This window comes from Heteronotia binoei, chromosome 15 (genome assembly GCF_032191835.1).
Source record: "Heteronotia binoei isolate CCM8104 ecotype False Entrance Well chromosome 15, APGP_CSIRO_Hbin_v1, whole genome shotgun sequence".
Lineage (NCBI taxonomy): Eukaryota > Metazoa > Chordata > Lepidosauria > Squamata > Gekkonidae > Heteronotia > Heteronotia binoei.
Genome location: NC_083237.1, coordinates 8,473,181 through 8,499,514, shown reverse-complemented (window position 1 = coordinate 8,499,514; position 26,334 = coordinate 8,473,181). Strand labels below are relative to the sequence as shown.

General features: G+C 41.3%; 2 protein-coding genes across 2 annotated transcripts; one reads left to right on the top strand and one right to left on the bottom strand.

Annotated features, from left to right (window-relative positions):
- The first annotated feature begins 751 nt into the window (after nt 1-751).
- On the top strand, nt 752-8,041 carry LOC132584633 (extracellular calcium-sensing receptor-like). Its single transcript, XM_060256534.1, has 5 exons — nt 752-1,042; nt 2,226-2,255; nt 2,446-3,297; nt 4,497-4,623; nt 7,140-8,041. Exons 1-5 carry the CDS (start codon nt 752-754, stop codon nt 8,039-8,041), a joined length of 2,202 nt encoding a protein of 733 aa, XP_060112517.1.
- A 5,865-nt stretch (nt 8,042-13,906) lies between these two features.
- Nucleotides 13,907-20,128, bottom strand: LOC132584631 (vomeronasal type-2 receptor 26-like). Its single transcript, XM_060256531.1, has 4 exons — nt 19,838-20,128; nt 17,661-17,888; nt 15,490-15,616; nt 13,907-14,808 (listed from the first exon to the last, which is right to left on the bottom strand). The coding sequence occupies exons 1-4, from the start codon at nt 20,126-20,128 to the stop codon at nt 13,907-13,909; spliced, it is 1,548 nt and encodes a 515-aa protein (XP_060112514.1).
- Between the last annotated feature and the right edge of the window lie 6,206 nt (nt 20,129-26,334).

Genomic DNA, 26,334 nt, shown 5'->3' with positions numbered 1-26,334 from the left:
AGTGACCCCACCAACACTTGTTTCCGACTAGGAGCTGGGAGACCAAGGTGAGATGATCTCCACAAGTTCTTGCAGAGCTGTAATTTGTTCCTCTGAAAAACAGTGCAAAGGAATTAAAAAGCAAACTTCCTTGATACAATTATACCAACATTTGCAAGACCATTTGTATTTGCACATTAACTTTTAAGTGCCTTGAAAGCACCATTGGTATTACTGTGAAACAGAGATCACATGAATTTAGAGCCCATTTAGAGTGACAGCATCTAACTCTTAGTTCACTGCCACAGGAGGTGGTGGCAGCGTCAAGCATAGACAGCTTCAAGAGAGGATTGGATAAACATCTGGAGCAGAGGTCCATCAGTGGCTATTAACCACAGTGTATTGTTGGAACTCTCTGTTGTGGGCATTGATGCTCTGTATTCTTGGCGCTTGGAGGGGCCACAGTGGGAGGGTTTCTAGTGTCCTGGCCCCATTGATGGACCACCTGATGGAGCCTGTTTTTTTTTTTTTGGCCACTGTGTGAGACAGATTGTTGGACTGGATGGGCCATTGGCCTGATCCAACATGGCTTCTCTTATGTTCTTAGCTGTTATAAACACTACTTGGGAAAAAGAGGACGTATCTACAGCAAGGGAAATATATATTTTATATTGAGAAAGTTAAACATGAAACAAATAGATTGCTACTGTGGTAAAAGCATTTAAACAACTCAGATTTCTTCTGGATATGAAAAATGAACTCTGTTTACAGCATGACAACAAAGAACTACCAACATGTCTTGGCTCTGGAATCTGCAGTTAAGGAGATCAATGAGAATGTCAAGATGTTGCCAAATGTCTCCCTTGGGTTCCATATCTATGAGAGTTATTCTGATGAATGGATGACCTATCAGGCTACTTTGAACTTGCTCTGCAGATCCCATAGATTTGTCCCCAACTATAGATGTGACACCAAGAAGAGTCTAATAGCTGTCATTGGGGGACTTAGTCCTGAGGTCTCTCTCCGTATGGCAGATATTCTAGAGCTCCACAAAGTTCCACAGGTGAGTTCTATACCTAGAGGTATAATAGTTTTACAAAAGATTGCTTTATTTCTGCTATATGGTTTGAGCCTGACAAAGTCAGAACATCAGGCAAAAAAAGTAAAGTCCTGCCAGGTGCATAGAGTCTTGATGTATCAGGATATTGTTAGGGATGCCTCATTTTGGGCAGGAGCTCACAGGAGCAGAGCTCTGGAACCTCTAAATTGTATCATGCTCTTTCTTTCTTACCTGCCCCCCTCCAAAAAACTACTTGCTTCTAGACTCCACCGTTCAGCGCCCCCCACCCCCCCACCCCTGTGAAAATTTTGCTGAACTCTAAGATTTGACAAACTTTCTGATGTTTTTCCCACAAAAAAAATGGGGAAATAACCAAAACATATAAAGCAGACAGATGGAAATCTTCATCATGCCACTGAGGCCACATAAGAGGAAGTAATTGAAAAATTATGAATGAGAATAAGGTGATTTCAGGGGTGTGGTCTAATATGCAAATGACGTCTTGCTGAGCTTTTTCTACAAAAAAAGCCATGGTTGTATATATTGTAGGAGCAAGTAAAAGTCCTGAATTTGTGCTCTGTCAAAGGTTTCCTTATGTTTTATTAGTCACATGGAAAAGCTCAAATTGCTGTATTGAAATTTTGCAAACGTTGTCATTCTATATCCCTTCAAGACAAGCCAGAACCAGTCTGCAGGCCTGCTTTGAATCATGCATTTTCCACATTGAAGGAGCCATTCAGCCTTGGATTCTAGATGACCCCCAGCCAACTGTCCACTGAGCTGATTGTTTCCCTTCATTGTGCTAAATCAAAACTTAAGTTGAACAGTATTGCAAATTTGGGAAATGGTGTCTTTCTCTCCCCTTGCAAGACATTTTTTTTTTGTTTCTTACCTGTTGTTCCACATTGAACTATTGTTAAGTTTTAGTACTGTGACAGTTTTACAGACTCCTAACTGTGTTTTATGTTTTTAAAAATGGTGGGGTCAATTTGACCCCAGTTATATTTCTGCTTTCTTGATGTTTTCAATGAAGGGTATTTTTTCAAATTCCAAATTTTACTCTCCATTGTACTGCATTACTAAAGAGAAAGTTATTGTTGAGGCCTGAATTTTTTTCCTTAGTAGTTAATGCCATGACTGAGTTTCTATTACTTTTTGTTGTAATGGGTTCCATTACTTTTTGTAGTATTATGGGGTGACTTACTCCGATGCTGAGGTAATATTGTCAGGGCAGTTCCTTGGGAGAGGTAGCAAATTATTTTTCCCAAGAATTGCTCTCCTCCCTTCATGGTCTCAGAATATTCAGGTAGAAGTGGCTTCAGCTCTCATAGAACATGCACATATCTGTTGGCTGAGCAGGCATGCATGTAGTCTGATTTCTGTTCACTTGGTGTCTTATCTTTTAGCTCACATATGGGTCATTTGCCCAAGAGGAGAAGGAGATTAGGCAACCCCGTTCCTTTTACCACATGGAACTAAATGAAGTCCAACAGATCGTGAGGTTACTTAAACATTTCCAGTGGACTTGGGTTGGGCTTTTCATTGTGGATGATGACAGCGGAGAACACTTCTTGTATAGTCTAGAGCCATTACTTAACCCCAATGGGATCTGTCTAGCCTTCGTCAAAAGAATAGTATCCCATCATCAGGAAGAGGATATGGATTACTTCAGTTATTTGTTCTTCACAGCACACCTGCATTTCAAACATACCCAAGCAAGTGCATTCATCCTTTATGGAAGACCTACTACCATTAACTGGCTGATGACATTAATATCCTTAGGAGGGACTGGAGATGAAGAAAATCCCTCACTTAGAAAAGTGTGGATTCTGGTGGGCCAAGTTGATTTTTCATTAACATCCCTCCAGAGGAAGTGGAATTTTGAATTCTACCAAGGTGCCATTTTCTTCACACCTCATTCAGAGAATCTTGAAGGTTTCCAGAAGTTTCTTCAAAATGTGAAACCTTATAAGAAACAAGGAGATGGCTTTCTGAAGTACTTCTGGGAACAAGCATTTGGCTGTTCATTTCCAAAATCCGAGGACCCAGAGAATAGCGATGCGACATGTACTGGGGAAGAGAGACTGGAGAGCCTTCCTGGGCCAATTTTTGAAATGAGCGTGACTGGCCAGAGCTATAGCATCTATAATGCTGTCTATGCTGTGGCACATGCCTTGCATTCCATGTCTGCTTCCACATCCAAGCACAGACGAATGGATAGTAAAGGAGATGAATTGCAGGATCTTCAGCCTTGGCTGGTAGTACTTCTCAATAAACTATTATTATTGTTATGAAGTTATGTTTTGGTTGAGATCATTTCAAACTTCTCTTAACATGAATAACTGTGAAAGGATGTTGCGTGCATTTATGGCTTGAAATAGTCTCAGATATGACAATTTTGTACACTAGGAACTCAAAAGATGGATTGCAGGGTAGCTTCAGTGCTCCTGACATCTATGGTCTCCATTTGTGATGAAAGCAGGTGGCTGTCTGGTATTAATCTCCATTTGGGCAGATAACCCTTATGAAACTCATGGTGACTAAAAGAAGCCTGCATATACAGAGGTAGTAAAGGGAAAGTCCTCCTCAACCTATATGCCCTATGTTCATCCTCCAAAATAACTGCAAAGTTGCAAGACTAGATGGTTCACTGGTCTGATCCTTCAGGACTCTTCTTATCTTCTAGTGTTTTTATCTAGTGTGAACAAGCCAATGCTATGATTACAGTCAAGATGCATGAGCCCTTTCTGGCAGTTAAACTCCTCCTCCACCCCCCATTCTCTACCTATATGTAATGGTTGTGGAAATCTTGTTGATGTATCTGAAGAAGTGTGCATGAATATGGAAGCTTATTTCCAGAATTAAACTTTGTTGGACATAAATGTGCCACTGGACTCAAACATTGTTCTGTTACTTCAGACCAACACAGCTGTTGGTATTTTGCATTGTTATTGTAATATATTTTTCTGTCATTCTTTCCTTTCTTAAAAAAAAAATAGCTCCATCCATTCCTTCAAGGAATTGCGTTTAATAATTCAGCAGGTGAAACAGTATATTTTAATGATAACAAGGAAATGGCAGCTCGATTTGATGTAATGAATCTGGTCACCTTCTCAAACAATTCCTTCTTGAAAGTGAAAGTGGGAAGTCTGAATCCCAGTGCTCCCGAAGGAGAGAAATTCATCATTCATGAAGATCAAATTGTGTGGCCCCACAGTTTCAACCAGGTATAGGTTCTAGTGCATGTCGAAGGGTGGGTCCAGTTCCTGCATTGACGGTTCACTAGAAGAGATTCTGACATTCTTTTATAGATAGGCTGTGTGGAGCAATGGTGCTGTCAGGGGTGTGGCCTAATATGCAAATAAGTTCGTTAGGCTTTTTCTCCCCCCCCCCCCCAAAAAAAGCCCTGGAATTAAATACTGTGGCACATCTATATAATTTTCATGTTTATGAACAGGTGCTCCCTACATCTATATGTAACGGACACTGTCAGCCTGGTTATCATAAGAAAAAGAAGGAAGGGGAGAAGTTTTGCTGCTACGATTGCGTTCCGTGCCAAGAAGCAAAGATTGCAAACCAGGAGGGTAAGTGACACAAACCAGAATAGAGCATCCTTCAGGACTCTTCTTATCTTCTAGTGTTTTTATCTAGTGTGAACAGGCCAATGCTATGATTACAGTCAAGATGCATGAACCCTTTCTGGCAGTTAAACCCCTCCTCCACCCCCCATTCTCTACCTATATGAGATGCAAAGAGCATCTCAGAGTCATGACCTTGCGCTTGTAACCACTTTGATGACCAAACCAAGTTTTGATTCTGCCAAACCATTTGGAAAATACATTGCTTTGCTTTCCTTAAATGTTTTATTAATTACAAAGTACAGCAAAATACAAGTGGCAGCATACACATATATACTCTTTGATCTGTCTGATGGTTCCAGGATTTTCCTGAGAAATCCAAAGACACCAGAGACTTTGAGTCATTTTTGGCAGGGTGATCTGGATCTGGAAAGTGAGGTTGTCTTTAGATTTGATAGAGTGTCATCTCTAACCTGACAATTCTATTATCATTTTCATCCAAGCTGAAATAATGTAATAGAAATGTTAAACTGAACTTTTCAAAACTGTGATTTCTGTTAAAAAAAATAAGCCCCAGACGTTTAAAGGTGGGAAGACAGAGGCTATATTGATTGGTAATATAGCTGATCAATGAGTTGGGTTATGGACAGAGCTGGTTTGGGATGTTCCTCCATAAAGCTCAGTTAACTACTTGGACATAAATTCTGCCTCTTGGTTCTCCAATATACCAGAAATTCCTTCTATCAGTCAATCCATCTTGAATCACGAACAAAATGGATTGACTGATAGTGTTATCTAAATATTTTAATGAATAATAAATGAAGAAATTAACCCATCTGTGGGCACTGCAGTATTGCTTTAAATGTATTTCATCATCAAAATGCACAACACTATGAATACAAGATAGGTACTTGCCCCTAGTACTCAAGAGTAAGTAAAATTGAAAGCTGCAGCATTTATTTGTGAGCAAACAAGCAGAGAAAGGAATCAGAATTGGAGCATTACAACTGAAATGTCCTATAGGACTCATCACAAAGAACTTTTCTATTGGTGTTCCTAGACAAAGGGGTGCTATATTTCCCTTTGTACTAGAACCAGATTTTCTGTGTGTGAGATGTCTCGCTCTGGCTGTGTTCAGACAACAGATTTAGCACAATCTGGCCCCACTTCTAATTAATCTAGGTTTGTTTGAAATTGAGAGTTTTGATCAGTTATGCCACTGTAACCTGCTTCAGCAAGTGCATAGCTGATCAATCAGATTACTGCTGCGTAGGAACCGCAGAATGTGAGCAGTCAGGTAGCTTTTTTCATCATTTGTCTTCTGAGCATGCACATAAGCACTTATGGGAAGTCGTACGTCAAACTCCTGGCAGGACGGTGGCAGTGGGTGGCCAATGGGATTGCTGAAGAAGGCTGCTGGGATATGTAGTTCAATGAGAGGAAACTGTTTTTGAAACTGTGCCTTGGAGATTTTCTTAAGAAAACACAATTTTGAGAAGCTCCCAGGAGAGACAGAGAGAGAGATGTAAATAATAAACACACAAGTGGTGATTGATGACCCAGAGGTGATTATGCACACATCCCTACATGCAGGGCTTTTTTGTAGCAGGAACTTCTTTGCATATTAGGCCACACACCCTGATGTAGCCAATCCTCCTGGAGCTTACAGTAGGCCCTCTACTAAGATCCCTGTAAGCTCTTGGAGGATTGGCTACATCAGGAGAGTTCCTGCTACAAAAGAATTCCTGCTATTAAAAAGCCCTGCCAGTTGGAAAGGACATTGTAAGTGAATTGAAAGTACATTATTTAGTGTATGTGATCACAGCCATAGAATAGTACTTACAATAAACATCTTGTTTTTACTATAAATTGCATGTGAATGTGAATAAGCGTCCATGAAAGTAAGTTCTATATCTGTTGCAATCTTATTGCTTGAAGAGAGTTCACTGCACATGCTGTCCGTCCCCGGACCAAAAGAAGCCAGGTTATGTGTGACAAGATCTAGGGTTTTTTCGGTGGCAGCACCAAAACTTTGGAACACCCTTCCGGAGGTCATAAGGGCCCTGCGGGATCTATCTGTATTCCGCAGGGCCTGTAAGACCGAATTGTTTAAGCAGGCCTTCGATGCTTAACTGAAAGAGGGCTGCCACCGGACATCACATAGAATGCTGGTGATCGCTGTTCGAAAACTCAAAGCCGCCTATATTGCACTGATGCAGCACCACAGAATGGTTTTTTAAAAATTGAAATATGTAAATTATGGTTTTATATGTTTTATTGGTTTAATTGTATTGATGTGATGTTGTGAGCCACCCTGAGTCGGCTTGCAGAAAGGGGGGGATATAAGTCGAACGTAATAAATAAATAAATAATGCCCCCATCCTTCCCTGTATGTACAACTTTGCTATATCGACCAATGTGTATACTCAATAGTTCCAACACCAAACATAGCTATTAGAACCAGAGAAAAATCACTTGTAAATTGAAACTGAGAAGGTACCCACTCCTCTTTCTTTTTTCAGATATGGAAGACTGTGTCACATGTCCAGAAGATCAATATCCAAGCACGGACCAGGATCGATGCATGCAGAAGAATATAAACTTTCTATCTTATGAAGAACCTTTAGGCATCAGTTTAACTGCTGTTGCTGCTTCTTTCTCCCTGATCACACTTTGGGTTCTAGGAGTTTTTATTAGATACAAAGATACCCCCATAGTCAGAGCCAACAACTGGGAAATCACCTACATGCTTCTAGTTTCCCTTATGCTCTGCTTCCTCTGTTCCTTGCTGTTCCTTGGACAGCCAAACAAGGTGACCTGCTTCCTCCGACAATCCACTTTCGGCATCATCTTTTCAGTGGCTGTTTCTTGTGTCTTGGCCAAAACTGCCATTGTGGTGGTAGCTTTCATGGCCACCAAACCCGGGTCCTATATGAAGAAATGGGTGGGGAAAAGGATGACTACCACCTGTGTGCTTTCCTGTTCTCTTGTTCAAGCAGCCCTTTGTACCGTGTGGCTAGGAACCTCACCACCCTTCCCAGATTTCGATATGCAAGCAATGACTAAAGCGATCATAGCAGAATGTAATGAAGGCTCAGTTGTCATGTTTTATGTTGTCCTGGGCTACATGGGATTTCTGTCCTTCATCAGCTTGACTGCAGCTTTCCTAGCCAGGAAGTTGCCAGACAGTTTTAATGAGTCCAAGTTCATCACCTTCAGCATGCTGGTGTTTTGCAGTGTTTGGTTATCCTTTGTTCCAGCTTATCTGAGCAGCAAAGGGAAGTATATGGTAGCTGTGGAGATCTTCTCAATCTTAGCCTCCAGTGCTGGGTTGCTGGTTTGTATCTTTTCCCCAAAATGTTACATTATTCTGCTGAGGCGTGACCTGAACAGCAGAGAGCAGTTAATATTAAGGAAAAAATGAAGTGAATATCATTCCTATGAAATGCATCTATTTTTTGTGTTGTACATCACTGAGGAAACGAGACCTAATCTTTATGCCAGCTCGGAGTGTCATAAAGCAGAGGAGCTGTGAAGTAACAGCTGGTTCTTCAATGGTTGTTCAAACTAGGGCTGTGGTCACACACACCAAATAATGCATTTCCAATTCACTTTCTAATTGGATTTTACTGTGTGAACTGGCAGAATCCACTTGGAAAGTGGATTGAAAGTGCATTTAGTGTGTGTGATTGCACCCTAGGAGTGTCATGAATTTTATTTCAAACATGTTCAACAATTGGCATACTGTGTTCAAATGCTGTGATCAGATGTCAGTCAATCACATGCTCTGCTCCTTCATACTTCATAACTCAAATGCCTGCTAGGTAGCTCTGTATCAGATGTGTATGGACAGAGGCTGCTGATCCAATCAGGCTGGCAGCCATCGACTTTGGTAAGGAGTGATTAGATGAATGTTGAAGGGTAGATTTAAAAAAGTAAACAAATGCTGCATCTGACGACAGATTATCACCATTAGGGGTACATTGATCTCCAATTCTAATATATTTGTTACCTCTGTTCCCCCAGTTGAACCCAAACAGATAATAACCATAAACCAAGCTTGTCATTCTTGTTATCTTTTAAAAAAAAAAAAAATCTTCCCCATTTTGCATGCTAATTTACTACTCATCCTCTCTAGATATAACTGCTTTTCCTAATCCCATTTCCTTGTTCAGTTAAGTGTTCTTGCACACAAAAGCTCGCAACTTGAATAAAACTTTGCCAGTCTTAACGGTGTCACTCGACTCTTAACTTTGTTCAGATCGCAAGAGAGAACAGTTTATTCAACTGTTTATTCTACAAGCTGAATTTGCTAACACATTTTTTTAAAGGGAAGTCCGTTAGTCTTTTTGAATGCATCACTGGAGTAAAAAAAAAAAGAAAAGGCATGCTTTGAAGGGCAAATGCCATTCAAAGTGCAAGTTTAAGATGGCAAATGCTCTGCTTGCAATGCTGGAAAAACTAAATGTGTGTGATCAAAGTGGCAGAGGCCTCCTGACAGCTTCTTTCGCACAGCTCTGCTCAATAATTTCAGAATGCTTATTTTTTTTCCGATATCGTTCTGAAGAGCCACTGAAATTTCTTCTGGGTGAACAAATTGCAACGATTATGATAATTCCAGAGAAAGATAATTGCCTCTACAAAGGACTCAAATTGGCCAGCATGGATTGGGTAATTTTGCTCAGATCGGAGAGTCTTGACTGCTCCCATAATGGGATGACAAGCATGTTCCGTGAGAAGTGAACACTGATAGGGAAGCTAAATTATAAAACAAAAACACTAGCCTGATTGGGAACTCCATATTCTGCTTTACTAGCAGTATTTTTTTTTGTAGCAGGAAACTCCTTTGCATATTAGGCCACACCCCCTAATGTAGCCAGTCCTCCAAGAGCTTACAGTAGGCTCTGTACTAAGAGCCCTGTAAGCTCTTGGAGGATTGGCTACATCAGAGGTGTGTAGCCTAATATGCAATGGAGTTCCTGCTACAGAAAAAGCCCTGTGTATTGAGAACAACTATGTCTGTCAAAAGTTCTCGGTCCAGTCCTGGCCCAAGAATCTTTTTTAAAGAGCTGCAGAACACAAACTTACAAAAAAAAACCCCAAAAACCTGGAGCATGACTCCTTACACACCACTCTAGTAGTCTGCCACAGTCCTTTAGACTGTCCCAAAGATTAAAAGCTGAAGGACAAGCTTCCAACCTTCCCAGTTTGGTGTAGTGGTTAAGTGTGCGGACTCTTATCTGGGAGAACCGGGTTTGATTCCCCACTCCTCCACTTGCACCTGCTAGCATGGCCTTGGGCCAGCCATAGCTCTGGCAGATGTTGTCCTTGAAAGGGCAGCTGCTGTGAGAGCCCTCTCCAGCCCCACCCACCTCACAGGGTGTCTTTTGTGGGGGAGGGAGATAAAGGAGATTGTGAGCCGCTCTGAGACTCTTCGGAGTGGAGGGCGGGATATAAATCTAATATCTTCTTCTTCTTCTTCCCAAGACTAAACAAGAAAGTCAGGTCTGCAAGGTAGGCTTGCAGAATGAGTTTCTCACAAAAGCAATTACTCTGGTAGGTGGTCAGCCAATCTAGGCTCTGGATTTAGACTGATGTCAGTTGAAGGCAAACCCCCCCCACACACACAATAAGTTAAATATATATACATTATTAGGTTACAAGAGTATTTAACAAATGACTAGAACTGTGAGGATAAAACAAGAAAGCTAAGATTTCAAGAACTCAGTAAAGCAGTACTACATTGGTTCCAAATATCAGGTGTTACCGTTCTCTGCTGAAGGTTCTCGACAAATCCAAAGCGTCTGTCTTCAGAGTCCATACAGGCCAGCATGCTGTTTGGCCTGAACAAGCAACATTCAAAATGGCTGCCATGAGCAAAACAGTGACTGCATGTCCAAATCTCAGACAGTCACCATCAGGCTAAAAAGATAGACTAGAATGCTACTTCTTATGGGTAAGGAACCCTCATGGTCTCAGACCTGAAAGACCAATAGGAACCCTAGGTGGTGATGTATAGCCAATCCATTCGGCCAATGGTTAAGCGAATGATCTAAATGGTGGTCTGACCTGGAGTGAGGGAGAAATGTAATGATCTGCAGCTAGTTCAAGTCATAGATCTTAACTGAATTGAATATAGTTAATTGGGAAATGGTACAAGGCAGTCACTTCTTTCTGCCACTGGGCGTTATCTGCAGTTTCACGAGGTCAGCTTGTTCTTTGCTTAGCAATGCCTCTTTTTAACTTTGAAAACCAAAAGTAGGCCACGTCTCAGCCTGAACCAAACTTTGAAACAGACAATAATTTTTTTAGGGAACCTTTTTCTCTCCGCCCCCCCCCCCCTCCCAAAAAATCCTACGCTTGCTTAGAAATAAATATCAATCACGCTGCTTCTTAGTAAGTGTGTTTAGGACTGAATAATTACACACAAATGCAACACACATACACCCAGTCTCCAGCCTTTCTACAACACCCGAAAGTGTCTCACATCTGTACTGAAAGGAAGACCACTCCCTGCCTAGGTCTGCTTTATTATTCTGTGGATAGAAATCAACATTTCTTGCTATGATAAATCAGAGATGCTTCCAGCATTCCCCACAGCTCAATCTGTCCTTGTATTTTGGAGTTCTAGAATACAACAGGTATGTAAGAGATGATTTACTCAGCAGAAACTGTCATGAAATACAGCAACCAGAATATGAGGGAGGGACAGAGCAGGGCCATGGATGGGAGATGGGGGGAAGCAGATGCTTACTGTCATGAACATATGAAGCTGCCTTATACTGAATCAGACCCCTGGTCCATCAAAGTCAGTATTGTCTTCTCAGACTGGCAGCGGCTCTCCAGGGTCTCAAGCTGAGGATTTTCACACCTATTTGCCTGGGCCCTTTTTTGGAGATGCCAGGGATTGAACCTGGGACCTTCTGCTTCCCAAGCAGATGCTCTACCACTGAGCCACCGTTCCTCCCCATGTGTCACACAGTCACTGTTGCCATGTGATGACATCACTTCCAGCATGATCTGGAAACCCCAACTCTACGCTATTTCATTTCATTTTCATTTTATTTGATTTATATCCTGCCCTACCCCACCGAAGCGGGCTCAGAGCGGGCTCTAGAACTTGGTCCAAATCACCATGAAAACCAAAGAGTTTTTGGGGTGAATGCTAGAACATTGGCCTGGCATGGCACCAAAACTTCTGGGTGACATTGGAAGTGATGTCATTGCATAGTGGCAATGGTTACACAACCCTTTTTGGCCAGCATGTTTCTCTCTGCCAGCCAATTGAGCATTGATGGGCAATGCCATAAACTGTATGCATAAGTGGACATCTAGAAAGCTAGTTTAAAGAGATTATTAGACTGAAAATACATGGATAAGGTTGGGCATTTGCCATAAAGTGTATGCATAAATGGACATCTAGAAAGCTAGTTTAAAGAGATTATTAGATTGAAAATACATGGATAAGGTTGGGCATTTGAGATTTGGGGAAATTATCCTACAAAGGGCCAGTCACAGGACAGGTGATAACTGGCCACATCTTTCTTCTCCAGGATTAGTGTTTTAAGCAGTGGATAGACATTTAGTTGCTGTTTTAATGACAGTGGAAAGGAATCCCAAGTCAGTAACTGATTGATGATGACTGTCACAGGCTCATTGATGTGATCCTTACATGAGTTCCGTAACCAGGACAGGAAAAGATACTGAGTACAAGTGGTGATTTTACAGATCCTGGGATCCTGTTGGTGTCCATTGAGAGAACTGGGTGGAAAAGCTTTTGAAATGAACCAGGTAGTGTAATGGGCATTTCTAGTGTTATAGTACAGACCTTGGGTTGGTTCTGACCAGCCTTTGAGCTGATGAAAATGGAAGGAGTAGTCCCATTTGATTGCCCACAAAGGCTACAATGGAGATTTAGGGACCTGCATAAACATACCATGCATGGACACAGCCTGTACCAGGGAAGTTGATTGGGCAAGATTGAGTGGAAAAGCTTGCTGGATTCATATAATTAACTAGCTGTTATACACTAAGCCATGCCTAAGTGACTTTCTGCAAGCAAAATGTTATTGTATCTTGCTTCAAACATGCAATGCTGCTAATATTGATGATGAAAAGCATGTACCTAGAAGTCCTCAAGAATCATGGAAGTGCGTACTTTGAATGCTCAGGTCTGCCTATTGCCCAGTCTCCAAATACCTTATGTGGGGAAATGACAGCCAACCCCACAGATGGCTTGTGTAAAATATTGCCCTTTTGGAAGAAAATGCACAGTCTGCTCATAATCAGGTCAATCATAGAGAAGTGAATTACAGAGTTAGGGAGGGAAGATGACATTTTTTTTCCTTTTATAGCCATTAGACAATTTTGCACAACTGTTTTTTCCTCGTATTTCAATTTTTCCATTTTTATAAAAGTGTTAAGGAAAGCTGCTTGCACCCATATAAAGTTGAGTTTGGTCCATACAGAAAGAAAAAGGGGAGAAATGCCTGCCTTCATCTCAATTATATTAGCAAGCAATCTGCAAATCACAAGATCTGCTAGCACACAGCTATGCACAAGAAAAGCACAGTGATAAAAGACGACTCTGAAGCCATTTTGGCAGTTCTCTAAATTTATCTAAGACCAAGCCACTCTCGAGGTGAGGAGCTGGACTCTTGTCTTTTTAATGGAATGCAGTGTCCCAGCTCCTTAACTGATCAGAACATTAGTTCTGGAACAGGAAATACTTGGCAGTATTCCTACTGCTCCAGTTTAGACCAAATTCATTCATTAATATAAAGTCCTCTAATATCAATTTTTAATTAGTTATGTTCAAACCCTTGCCAGTTCAGCTCATGTCCTGTTCATTGTTTCCAAGCAAGAAACCAATTTGTTTGACATGTTCAAATATAAGCAAGCGAATATGTGATTTACACATAGGGTGCTTTCTTTTAAATTAAATGGTTTTCTTTTTCTCATCTAATATTAAAAAATTAATTAAAAGGATTGTAGAGTTTGTTACCACAACCAAAAATGAGACTCTCTTATTGTTATGCAAACCTAACAGTGTTTTGCATTAAAAAATTAAGAAAAACACTGAAACACATAAAAATACTACAGAAGGATCATCAATCATTTTACAATTACAGAGTTTGTTCTACATTCTTCCATCATATGATTTTGACACATACTGGTTGGTTTCTCTGGAACATATGAATTGACAGATGGCTAAGTAAACTGATTCCTATAGGTGATCCACTTTCTCTGTTCAATAGATAACACATGAGAACTACAATCACTGCATTCTTTAATTCTTTCTAATTATGAGCAGTTCCCTGTTGTTCAGTTCAGGTCTTAAGACAATAATGTAACATTTAGGGGAAAAGATACAAACCAGTAACCCCATACTGGAGGCCAAGATAGAAAAGATCTCCACAGCCACCATGTATTTCCCTTTGGTGCTCAGATAGGTTGGAATAAAAGACACCCAAACACTACAAAAGATCAACATACTGAAGGTGATAAACTTGGCTTCATTAAAACTATCTGGCAACTTCCTGGCCAGGAAAGCCACAGTCAAGGTACTGAGGGACAGAAGACCCATGTAACCTAACACACTATAAAACATGAAAACCGAGCCTACATTACATCCAGCTACAATCTCTTCAGTAAATGAATGTGGGTCCAAATCTGGAAATGGGGGAGAGGTTCCTAGCCATGAAGTACAAATGTTTGTCTGTATAAGAGAACAGGAAAGGATGATGGTGTTGGCCACTCGTTTTCCTATCCACTTCCTCATCCTGGATCCAGGTTGGGTGGCCATGAAAGCTACAACCACAATGACAGTTTTGGCCAATACACAAGAAACAGCCAGTGAGAAGACAATCCCAAAAGCAGATTGTTGGAGCAAGCAGGTCACCTTCCCAGGTTGTCCAATAAACAGCAAAGAACAGAGGAAGCAGAGGAGAAGGGAGATGAGTAGGGTGTAGGTGATATCCCGGTTGTTGGCTTTGACTATGGGAGTGTCCTTGTGCTTGATGAAAGTTCCCTGAACCACAACTGTGATTACAGTACAAGAAACTGCCACAGAGGCTAAACTGATCCCCAGTGGTTCTCCATAAGACAGAAAGCTTATTGTCTTGGGAATACACTGAACTTGGGCTTTGTTTGGATATTGATCTTCTGAGCACATGATGCAGTCTTCCATGTCTGAGGAGAAAGGAAGAAGAGCACTCCGAGAGTGAAATAGTTTTTGCACCTTCAACATGGGAGCAATGTTGGAAACATTCTTCATTATGAATTCCAGAAGCTGATTACATAGAAATATAGAACCATAGAACTGGAAAAGACCTCATGGGTTATCAATTCTAACACCCCACACAACACATAAAATTCAAAATTTCTCCTCCATTCCCTGTTGGCCCCTGCTCTATGCTCAAAAGAAAGCTAAAAACTTCCAGAGTCCCTGGGTCAATCTGCCCTGGAGGAAAATTCCTTCCCGACCCATTAAGGCCCATTTTAAATTTTTCTCTTTCCTCTAAGATATTTTATGGCCTGCATCTGAAAGCACTGAAGAAACATGAAACTGGGGGTGATATCCTTTCTCAGGGTTTTGAACCTGTGCAACCTTTTGATAGGATTGCCAAGATACCGCCTTAAGAAGTGATTAGAAGCACACTGTGGTAAGTTAAAGTTGTGAAATGGGCATCAAGCCGGCATCTTCACTTCAGTGTGTATTGTGCTATCATTGCATTACAATAATTATTTGCAAGTGGATTGGCTTGTCCATAAATGAAAATCTTGTTGCAAATGATGGCCTATTGTTCAGCAATAGTGAGATATCTAGATGTACAGGGGATATGGGGAAATTTGATACACTAGCTCACCTACCCTTCTGGTCTGAAATCTTCCCTTTTGGACACAGAGCACAATCATAGCAGCAAAATTTCACCCCTTCTTTCTTCTTCTTGTGATAACCAGGCAGGCAGTAGTCATTGCAAACAGAGAGGGGCAGCACCTGGCAAAATGTTGAATGGAGTTGAGAGAAGAAATGATATTATTTTATGGTTCATTAGGTTATTTCTGATGTGTTCAATGGCGTGCAATCCTGTCCACTAAGCTATTCAGTCTCCATGTGTAGGCATTACGGTGAATCATTCAAAATTTCAGCATTGGATGACATCGTGATGTTGTTGACCCGCAGCTCTCTATCTCTCTAGCCCAATCTCCTAGCAGCAGTAGAGGTTCTTCTGAGCAGCTGCCTGACTGCAGTGCTTAAATTGCTGAGATCAACCAAACTGAAACTCAACCCTGACCAGACAGAAGTAATGCTGGCTGGGAAGCCAAAGATCTTGAAGAACATTGTGCTTCTCTCTTTCATTGGTGCTTTGGTTGATCCTTGTTGCCTTGGCTAAGAGCCTCAGAGTTATGCTGAACTTTACTGCTGTAAATGCAAGTTAATACAGTTGCAACACACACACACACTTGCTTCTGACTTCATCGAGCCAGGAAAATGATTCAGCATTCCTGACAAACTGGATCCATTTCACAATAGCATTGGTACTAGTCTACTCTAATTGATGGTTTTGATGAATCACACAGAAAAGCAGATTTTAAAATGCTGCTTGTTTCAGATAAACTGGGAGATTAGGAGTTAATCTTCCCTGGAGTGGGAATGTTATTTGATAGGCTGTTCTACTTGTTCTCTGTTTGGCTAGCATCAGCTGAGATAAAATATATTAGCTGTTCTGCAGGGAAAGGAGTTCAGTTGTCAGTCATCAGAGAGATGCCTTTAGGTTTTCATCTATTACAAGGCTTGTCAGAAAGATTCTTCTACAGAAAGAAGAGAAGAGACTCTTTTGCCATAACAGTATTAGAATTACTCTGAGGGAGAATTAAGATTCTAGGCCTGGAAAGCTACAAACAGCTTTACACAGACAAAAGTACCGGAAGACAAATCAGATCAAATAGAAAGGGGTTTTGCTTCTCAGGGAAAAGAAGAATAATTACTGCCAGTAAAAGGGGTTGTGTTCTGAGGAGAATGCAGGGCCTGTAGTAAAGGGAATAAGCAGTGGACACCTCAGGAGTTAGTAGAAAGTTTAATTTCTAAAGGGAGAAACCAGAATTTAAAGGGAGAAATCTAGAAACTCAAAAGAGCTATTTTCCAGAAATGTCTGAATAAGCTACAGTTTCCAACCACACTTTCTTATGTATTCTAAGTTCTCAAGTCTGTATATATTATATAAAGTTTCACCTCAACATTGCTAAATCTTGATAATTTTCTGAATTTTCCCTCAAGTTGCTTTGCTGGGTCAACAGCCTAAACAATTATCTATGTCAGCGTGGGGCAATTTAGGATATTAAGACAAAGACATGTGTGCTACGTAAAGGTGACTCAGTCAAGAGGATCAAAAGTTTTGGCAGAGAAATCTGCCTGGGGGTAGGGGAGAGACTGATCCATCATAACTGTTTGGTTATTTTAAGGAGTATCCATATTACAGCAGTTCTGCAGTTACTTTTACATGGGCATCAATCTACTTTATATTACCTTTTGTTGTTGTTTCAGCCCAGTTAACACTAACAAACATCAGTCTCCTACTTCTGATTCTTTTAATCTGCTAAAAAACATTTCCATGACTCTGCATACTAACTCACAGCCCATTTTCTCTATATTTAGGACTGCTTGCCGTTCCATACTATTGTCTGATGAAGTGTGCTTAGAGCACACAAAAGCTTACATACTGAATAAAACTTTGTTGGTCTCAAAGGTGATACTTGGCTCCTGCTTTGTTTTCAAGTATTGTTAGAGAAATCAGACATTGACTGTTTGTCGTTACGTTGCTTTTTAATTTTTGATTAACTGTATTGGTTTTATTATAAATTTCTAACCACCGAAACCAAGGCCAATTTATACAGAAAATAAAATGTTTGGCTTCTGACAGTGCAAACCTAAGCAGATATATACTGTTCTCAGCACACAGTCTTTAATGGATTTTGGATGGACTGTGGTTCACTCACGTAGAGAAGCTGAGTGTTTCTTGAGAATACACTAGTGTCCCCACCTGGTTAAAAGTTCTGTGCCATACAATCATATCCTCATGAATGATGAATCCTTTTCCATCAACTGCATTGGGATCCATGCTTCCAACCTTGACCCTATTGTAGGACTTGTTTGGAAATGTCACCATGTTATTTATATCAAATCCAGTTCTCATTTCCATGTGTTCATTAAAGGACAGTGTCTGTCCAGCTGAGTTATTAAAAGAAGTACCTTGAAGAAAATGGTGGAGCTAGTTGAAAGGGGGGGTGGGGCAAAGGATTAGTAATATAATAGAATTTATGTGATATTTTGTAACAAGATTCCATTCTTTCTTTTTTTTTAGTTAATGCCAGAAAATGAAGCCATTTTGCTTTGGTAGAATTCTGACAATTGCACAGCTGAACATTTCTCCCTCGAGGAACTATGAGCCCTCAACATTTTAAAAAAAATTAATAGGACATCAGCTGTTTTTATTACATAAATAGACTGGATGTTCCCTCATTCAGTGCTGATCAATTCATGTCAATAAAGTCATTCTATGGTTAAGCCATTACCTGCCAAGGCTGGATATCTTGAAGCTCAGTTCTTTTGCCATGCACCTTTTCTCTCTGGTTGAATCTGAAGGAACGCACAGCGTGCAAAGCATATGCTACCGCATAGATAGCATTATAGATACTGTAGCTTTGGCCAGTCATGTTCATTTCAAAAAAAGTCCTTGGAAGGTTCTCCAAATTTTCCTCCCCAGTACATATTCCATCGGTGTTGATGGATACACTGCAATCTGGATAGAAACAGTTGAATGCTTGCTCCCAGAAATCTTTGAGAAAACCGTCTTCTTTTTTCCAGCAAGGTATCACTTGCTGAAGGAATTTTTGAAACCCAAGTATCTCATCTGAATGAACAGTGAAAGAAATGGCCCCTTGGAACAACTGGAAGTCCCCTCCCAACTGAGTGCCTGTTAATATGAAATCAAGCTGGGCGGTCATAATCCACACCTTGCCAAAAGATGCATTTTCATTAGACTGAATGCCTCCTGCAAGTAGATAAGTGATCAACAGTGTGATGGCCATAGCTTCTCCGCAGAGGATAAATGTACTGGCTCTGCTGCCTGTAAAAGAGTGGTATATTTTAGAAATTAAATAATTCATTTCATCTGCTTTATTCCAGTTGAGCTGGGTTAAGATCCTTTCAGTGAAGTCTAAACAGAGTCCATTCTGAGAAAGCATGGGCTCCAGGGCCTTCACAAAATGTTCTCCACTGTCCTCAGCTGTAACAAAGAGCCCAACCCACGTCCATCCAAAATGGAGAAGCAACTGGATTATCCCCGTATGCTGATGGGTTGTGTTTGGAACCATACGATAAAAGTAAGGGAGATGTCTAGTATCACTGTCCTCAGGGGCAAATGAGCCATATGTGAGCTATAAAGAAATGTATAGATATTTTAGGGATGATTTAGGGAAAATATCTGCACTAGCATACCCATTCTTAGTACCTATTTGTAGATTTAAAGCTGTTTGAGCATACACCACGACCACCTAGTTGCACTTTTTTTTTTTTGCAGATGGCCTACATAAGTGGTTTTACAACTTTCTCCTTTTAGGATATTGTAATCTGCATTTTAGTTCCGAATATCCCTGAAATAAGGCCCCTTACCATTTGCACCTGCTGGCATGGCCTTGGGTCAGCCATAGCTTTGGCAGAGATTGTCCTTGAAAGGGCAGCTGCTGTGAGAGCCTTCTCCAGCCCCACCCACCTCACAGGGTGTCTGTTGTGGGGGAGGAAGGTAAAGGAGATTGTGAGCCGTTCTGAGACTCTTCGGAGTGGAGGGTGGGATAAAAATCCAGCATCTTCTTATGTCATTCCCCCTTCCCCCCTCCCCCCCAAAAAAGAAAAACCCCACTGATCCATAGAGAGACATGCTCTTGCCATCGTATCAGTTATAATATATGCAGAAAAGCAGAGGGATCGGAACAAAATAAAAGTTCGGTCTCAGGGGCAAAATGTGCATCAAGGTTTTAGATGTTTGAAACAGGTTGCTGTTGTTGAGAAACATCTTGACTTGTCCCCCATCAGTTTCCTTTGGTGCAAGGGAAATTATTTTGATGGATTCCAAGCCATGACCCCATAGGAGCAGCATTTTAGGAGCATCAGAGAATAACAGTGCTCTCCCAAAACAAGACAACCATGCACAGATCCTACCTGAGGGATCTTGTAGGCCCTTAAGATGTCCGCCACATGGAAGGAGACCTCAGAATCAAGTCCAGCAATGACAGCTATTACATTTTTCTGGGGGTTGCATTTGTAATTTGGAACAAATCTAAGTGATTTGAAGAGCAAGCCCAGACTGGTATGATAAGTCATCCTCGCATCATTGTAGCTGTCATAGATGTGGAAGCCAAGAGTTGCATTGGGCAAAATCTTGGGATTCTCATTGATCTCATTGACTGCAAACACCAAGGCCAGGGCGTGCTGGTAAAACTTTGTCACCATTCTGTAAAAAAAAGGTAAAGGTAGTTCCCTGTGCAAGCACCAGTCATTTTCGACTCTGGGGTGACGTTGCTTTCACGTTTTCACGACAGACTTTTTTTTACGGGATGCTTTGCCATTGCCTTCCCCAGTCATCTACACTTTCCCCCCAGCAAGCTGAGTACTCTTTTTACCAACCTCGGAAGGATGGAAGGCTGAGTCAACCTGAGCTGGCTACCTGAACCAGCTTCCGTTGGGATCGAACTCAGGTTGAGAGCAGAGGGCTCCAAATGCAGTACTGCAGCTTTACCACTCTGCACCACGGGGCTCATTTTTAAAGAGAGTTAAATGTGATCTTTATAAAATAATTCTACAACACACTAAGCCATGTTACCACAATGTTCTTTAATTCTTGCTCTTGTTTAATTATCTCAGTGTAAATATATTTTATATTGTTGTTTCTCTGCTAATATCTTCTTCTATAACTGTCTCGAAGGTGTTATTGGACTTGAATCTAGCTCTTCTACTATAAACCAACCCAGCTACCCTCTGGATATCTCAAAATGAGCAATTCCTTAAAGCATTGACTCTCAATAGTTTATACCTCAGGAATCTTTTGAAAAGTATTTCGTATATTTTGTGTGTGTGCATGTGTGTGTCCGCATTTGGAAGTCATGTCATCTTCAGAAGAAAAAAATGAAGAGATTGGATTTATATCCCACCCTTCACTACCCAAATGTGTCTCAGAGCGGCTTACAATCTCTTTCCCTTTCCCCTCCCCACAACAGACACCCTGTGAGGTAGGCAGAGCTGAGAGAGCTCTGACAGAAACTGCTCTTGAGAGGAACAGCTCTGTGAGAATTTGTGGCTGACTCAAGGTCAGCAGGTGCAAGTGGAGGAGTGGGAAATTAAACTCAGATCTCCCAGATAAGAATCCACACATTTAACCACTACACCAAGTTGTCTCTGGTGACTTGGGACCTGGAGGATTTTCAGAGAGGTAGCTGAATAGAACTTGCCCCCATCCTCCTGACTGCTGGTATTTTAAGGAAGTCTCCTTTACATCTACTAACCACAGCTGACCCTGCTAAGCTTCCAAAAACTGACAGGATCATGCTTGTCTAGGCTGTCTGGGTTGTATCTCAGAAATCTTGTTGGTCTTGAAGTTGCTACTGAACTCGGATTTAGCTTTTCTCCTGCAGAACACCATAACTACTGACCTGAAACCAGTGTTAACAAAGCTCCCAGACATACCATGTGCTCAGGAATGGCTGAGTGGCTTAAAGTTTGAGGAACCCAAATGTCTTGTGGAATGCCTGTGTTATTCCAGCAGTTAAATACATGTCTAATATGAATGTAGGCTGCATGCTTTTAAACATGTTTTATTTAAAATATGACCGACCAAATCTGAACAAACCTTTTTTCAGCCTGTTCTTTTTTCTTCTGGGTTCTCCCCATAATATTTTGCCATTTTTCATGGAGCTGGATTTTGAAATGTTTTTAACCTCCATTTATTGACTCAACTTCTGTACACCCTAAGAAATCTGTGCATATCTAACTGAATAGAAATCTGATGCATTTGACACTCAGCCCTTCCAAAATATGATTTTTCTTTTAAATTTTGAAATAAGAACGTGCCTGCATCCTGGCATAAGAAGAAGAAGAAGAAGATATTGGATTTATATCCCGCCCTCCACTCTGAAGAGTCTCAGAGCGGCTCACAATCTCCTTTACCTTCCTCCCACACAACAAACACCCTGTGAGGTGGGTGGGGCTGGAGAGGGCTCTCACAGCAGCTGCCCTTTCAAGGACAACCTCTGCCAGAGCTATGGCTGACCCAAGGCCATTCCAGCAGGTGCAAGTGGAGGAGTGGGGAATCAAACCCAGTTCTCCCAGATAAGAGTCCACACACTTAACCGCTACACCAAACTGGCTCTCCTTTAAACATAGCAGATGTTCAAGAATCAGAAAGCAAGAAACATAGCAGATGTTCAAGAAACATAGCAGATGTTCAAGAATCAGAAAGCAAGAAAGCTGTGGTGGCACAAGGACTTCTGTGTTCTTCCTTTGGCCATCCTGTCATAAAGAATGATTCTTCTTTGTGATCTTGCCAAGATAGTCAGATGATTAAAGGGAAAATGTCCTTACTCTGGTAATGTAAATAAATCCTTGGAAGGATCTGTATGGAACTTTAAGATCTGAAAAGCATGAAGGATCTGAGAAGTAATCCCACCAATAAGGATATCCCCTGGCTGATACCATTTGTGTGGAACAGAGATGGGAGAATGCCCAAGGCACCTGATGGTGTGCCCATTGCATGCGCTATGAGGCAAAAGAAGCAGCAACATCACTAGCCTCAGTATCTTCACAACAATGCTTCTCTCCAGACTCAGACTTTCCTGTGCCATTCTATAGCCTTGCATCTGCTATCAGGACAGTGGGTGACCGATGCACCCCTTGAATGCTAACTGAGGTTGTTCAGTCTCAAGCCTGATCTGAGGAAAATAACAAAGAGTGAACTCAGAATGCCCAGCCCGCTTCTGGCCCCTGCTCCTCGTACTGAGTGGCACAGGGGCCCTTTTATGATCATGTTGAGACAGACTTATTGATTGTTTACCACCACCTTCTGAAAACTGCTGGAGCTTGGCCAAGGAAGTAAATTATAATGATCTGGGCAGTTCCAGGGGGAGATAATTATCTCTGCCAAGTTTGGGTTTCGAGGGAACTCAGAACTCAACTTTTCTAGCAGGACAACAAGCAGTATGTGGGTTTCTCAGCCTCCCAGAAATGGTCTACAATGGTTGTCAAGAAAACACCCTTAACAGTGGGCCCGAGTTTATTCCCCTTCTGTTTAGAGTTCTATCTCCACTTTTTTGCATCTTCCCCAAATGAGTTCTCTCTCTGTACAATTCATTGCCAGCTGTCTACTCTACTCTGTAGTCTTGTACCAAATGGCTCTGAGCCTGAGGATTGTAGCCTAAAGTCGGAAGGAAATTCTACTGGCAGAAAGAGAGAGAGAGAGAAAGACCTGCCATGCTCTCAGGGGTGGTCTTAGTGATTCTGGGACACTGAGTTAAAGTCCTGGATGGGGACCAGAATCTTTGACATCGACTGACAGCCCCCCTCCACACAACCTCTTTGCTGAGCCAATAAAGGGGCAGCCATAGTCCCATGCATGGCAAGTGTGGGATATCACTGAAAGCTGGCTATCCAAGCTCTGGCCAGGGTTGGCACAACAAACCACCACCAACCAACTGCCTGAGTCCCAGACAGTGCAGGTTTAAGTGGCTGTCAACACAAGTCGGCAGCCTGAGCCTGAACAGTCTGAGTGAGTAGCATACTCAGGAGCCTGTTCTTTTTATCTTATCCCCACACCTCAATTGGGAGATGAAGAGTTGATATAATGATGTGATGCAGGTAATCATTTGCTAGAAAAGAAATGGAGCTACTCAGCTTAGTGTCTTATTCTCACATAAGGGGTTTCTGAGTTACTAGCTCACAAGTGCTAATGAGTGCATAGTAAACATTTCAGGGGTGTTATATACATCGATGATATTAAGATATCTTAAAATATTCATGACACAGAGGTATTTATTCATCGAATTTATATCCTGCTCCCTCTCCCTTGATCAACACTTGGAGTGGCTAAAAGTATATAAAAGACACAAATAAAAACAGTAGAAAGATATAACAAAACATCTTTAAAATATAAAATGGTTAAAAATCCATCCCTATTAAAATCCAGCCACTATTAAGATATATGTACCTATCCACTAATTTAGTCACTGCATGCTTTAAAGACAAAGATTATAGAATTTTGCTACTATTTTAAGGCTATGAGCTTCCTAGTGGGGGTTTTTTTCCCCACACTGAAAAACTGACAGACATAACTGGAAGGTGGGAACTCTTTCTGACTCTCAGTTTTTGGACCTTATGCTTTTTCTCCATGTTCATTTCGGGTCTGGATAATTTAATAGCAGAATGAAAGATGACCAATCCCTGGAAATGCTGCTGATTCTTTGCTGCTCCACTGAGCGGTAAAAGCAGAAAGCATCTTTATTTTGAAGATCATGCAGCATTTCATACAGCAAAATGAGGTGTGGGATTGCAATTTTTTCTTCTCATCCCCCAATGCTCTGTTTGAATTATTTCTTAACTCTCCAAATCCTCCCTCTGCACAGGAATAGGTAAGAATCCTGAAGATTCAGATTCCCAGTCACCAGGGTTGTTTTTGGCCAAGGACAGAGATTTCACCTTTCTGTCATCTCCTCCAGCCCAATGTTTACGTTTCTCTCTTGGTCAGTGATGACTAGAGGCAGCAAGACAACAGACACACTCCCTGGATAACTGAAAAAGGCATGGTCTGCTCATTATTGGATTGGTTAATGCCAAACCTAGGTGCACATCTTTGAACATCCTGTCACTGGTACCAATGGTATAAATAAAAAACCGCTAAGAGACGCCATACATTTTAAACAACCAGTCAATGTAAAGTAGAGGTCAGTGGTGTTCTGACCAAGTTTGCACATGGAACAAATAAACAAGAACATGTAACAAAAAGATATTCACAGAAGACAGTTCAAAAACAGCCTTTCCAATCACAAAGGAGTAACAATATTCCAGTATTTAGTATTTCCTGGAAATCTAACAGGTACGTTTTGAACCTTGTTGGTTTTCTATGAATGTATTGTAAAGATTGGGTTCCAGTGATGAATAAGCCTCCAAATTGAAGAAAGATGGATGAAACATCTTTGGAAGGGCTTCCTTTAGTTCTATGAACTACCTAAATATTGGAATATTGTTACTCCTTTGTGATTGGAAAGACTGGTTTTTGAATTGTCTTCTGCGAATATCTTTCTGCTACATGCTCTTGTTTATTTGAAGTTCTGTGTGCAAGCTTGGTCAGAACACCACTGCCCTCTACACTACACTGTCTGGTTGTTTAAAATTTATGGCGTCTCTTAGCAGTTTTTTTATTTACACAGCTGTACACTAAGATCCTATAGTTTCGCTACTGATACCAATGGTGGCTAGAGCTTGTAACTGGTCAAGCCAACATAATACGGAACATGCAAAATCCCTTACTCGGGAATTTCCAACCAGTCCTCCGAAGGATGTTTATCAAAGGCTATGTTATTGTAGTGGTAAAAGAACTGAGAAGTAATCCCACCGATTAGGACATCCCCTGATTGATACCACTGGTGTGGTAAAGGAAGGAGATCATTTGCGGGGCACTTTGTAGATTCTCCTTTTCGTGCAACAGGAGATGGAAGAATCAGGAACATTTTTAGTCTCAGTGCCAAGGCAAGAAACCTTCTAAGTAGAATTAGCCTGACTGAAACAGGCTACTTTGGGTCTGTGCTGCCTGCCTGACAGCGTTAACACATTTGCACAAGGGAAGAAGAAGAAGAATTGCAGATTTATACCCCGCCCTTCTCCCTGAATCAGAGACTCAGAGAGGCTTACAATTTCCTATGTCTTCTCCCCCCACAACAGACACCCTGTAAGGTGGGTAAGGCTGAGAGGGCTCTCACAGCAGCTGCCCTTTCAAGGACAAGCCCTGCGATAGCTCTGACTAACCCAAGGCCATTCCAGCAGGTGCAAGTGGAGGAGTGGGGAATCAAACCCAGTTCTCCCAGATAAGAGTCGGCACACTTAACCACTACACCAAACTCGCTCTCATATCTCCTTTTCATCTCACCAAAGACACACTTGAAAATCAACTCAATTTGCTCATGCTGTCACAGCTATAACAAGGCTCAATTTCTATTGACTTTGAACTATCCGTGCCCTACAATCCTTTCTCCCAGCACTCAATAAAAACCACTTTCAGACTCGCTTGTTGATGGATTTCACATATATTGTGAAAAGCCACTAGAACTCTTACTCCTTTGTAGTTACCCCTAATTACAAAGATCTAGATAATTTCAGGGGTTAATAATTATCTTTGCCAGGCATGGTTTGGAGTGGCACCATTTGTAACAGATGTGTATGTTTATTATAAACGTCCATTATGATTTCCCAAGTCTTCTTTGTGCATCAGCAAGCAGAGGTGGGTTCAAGATTTCCATGGAGAGAAACACCAGAAAGGAAAGGTAAGGCTCTAGCTAATTGATTAAAGGAAGATGACATTCTAAACTCTGAAAGAAATGTCAGCAGGCTGGTATAGTTGACCAGCAGCTCAAACACAGACGCAGTTCATTAGGACACATATGGCAACTAATCCAAAT

Coding starts and splice junctions, on each gene's coding strand:
- LOC132584633 (XM_060256534.1), top strand. CDS start 752: ATGACAACAAAGAACTACCAACATGTCTTGGCTCTGGAATCTGCAGTT. Junction 2,256..2,445: donor TGACTTACTCCGATGCTGAG/GTAATATTGTCA, acceptor CTTATCTTTTAG/CTCACATATGGGTCATTTGC. Junction 4,624..7,139: donor AAAGATTGCAAACCAGGAGG/GTAAGTGACACA, acceptor TTCTTTTTTCAG/ATATGGAAGACTGTGTCACA.
- LOC132584631 (XM_060256531.1), bottom strand. CDS start 20,128: ATGGTGACAAAGTTTTACCAGCACGCCCTGGCCTTGGTGTTTGCAGTC. Junction 15,617..17,660: donor GGCACAGAACTTTTAACCAG/GTGGGGACACTA, acceptor ACATTTTGCCAG/GTGCTGCCCCTCTCTGTTTG. Junction 14,809..15,489: donor GAAGATTTCAGACCAGAAGG/GTAGGTGAGCTA, acceptor CTTTCTCCTCAG/ACATGGAAGACTGCATCATG.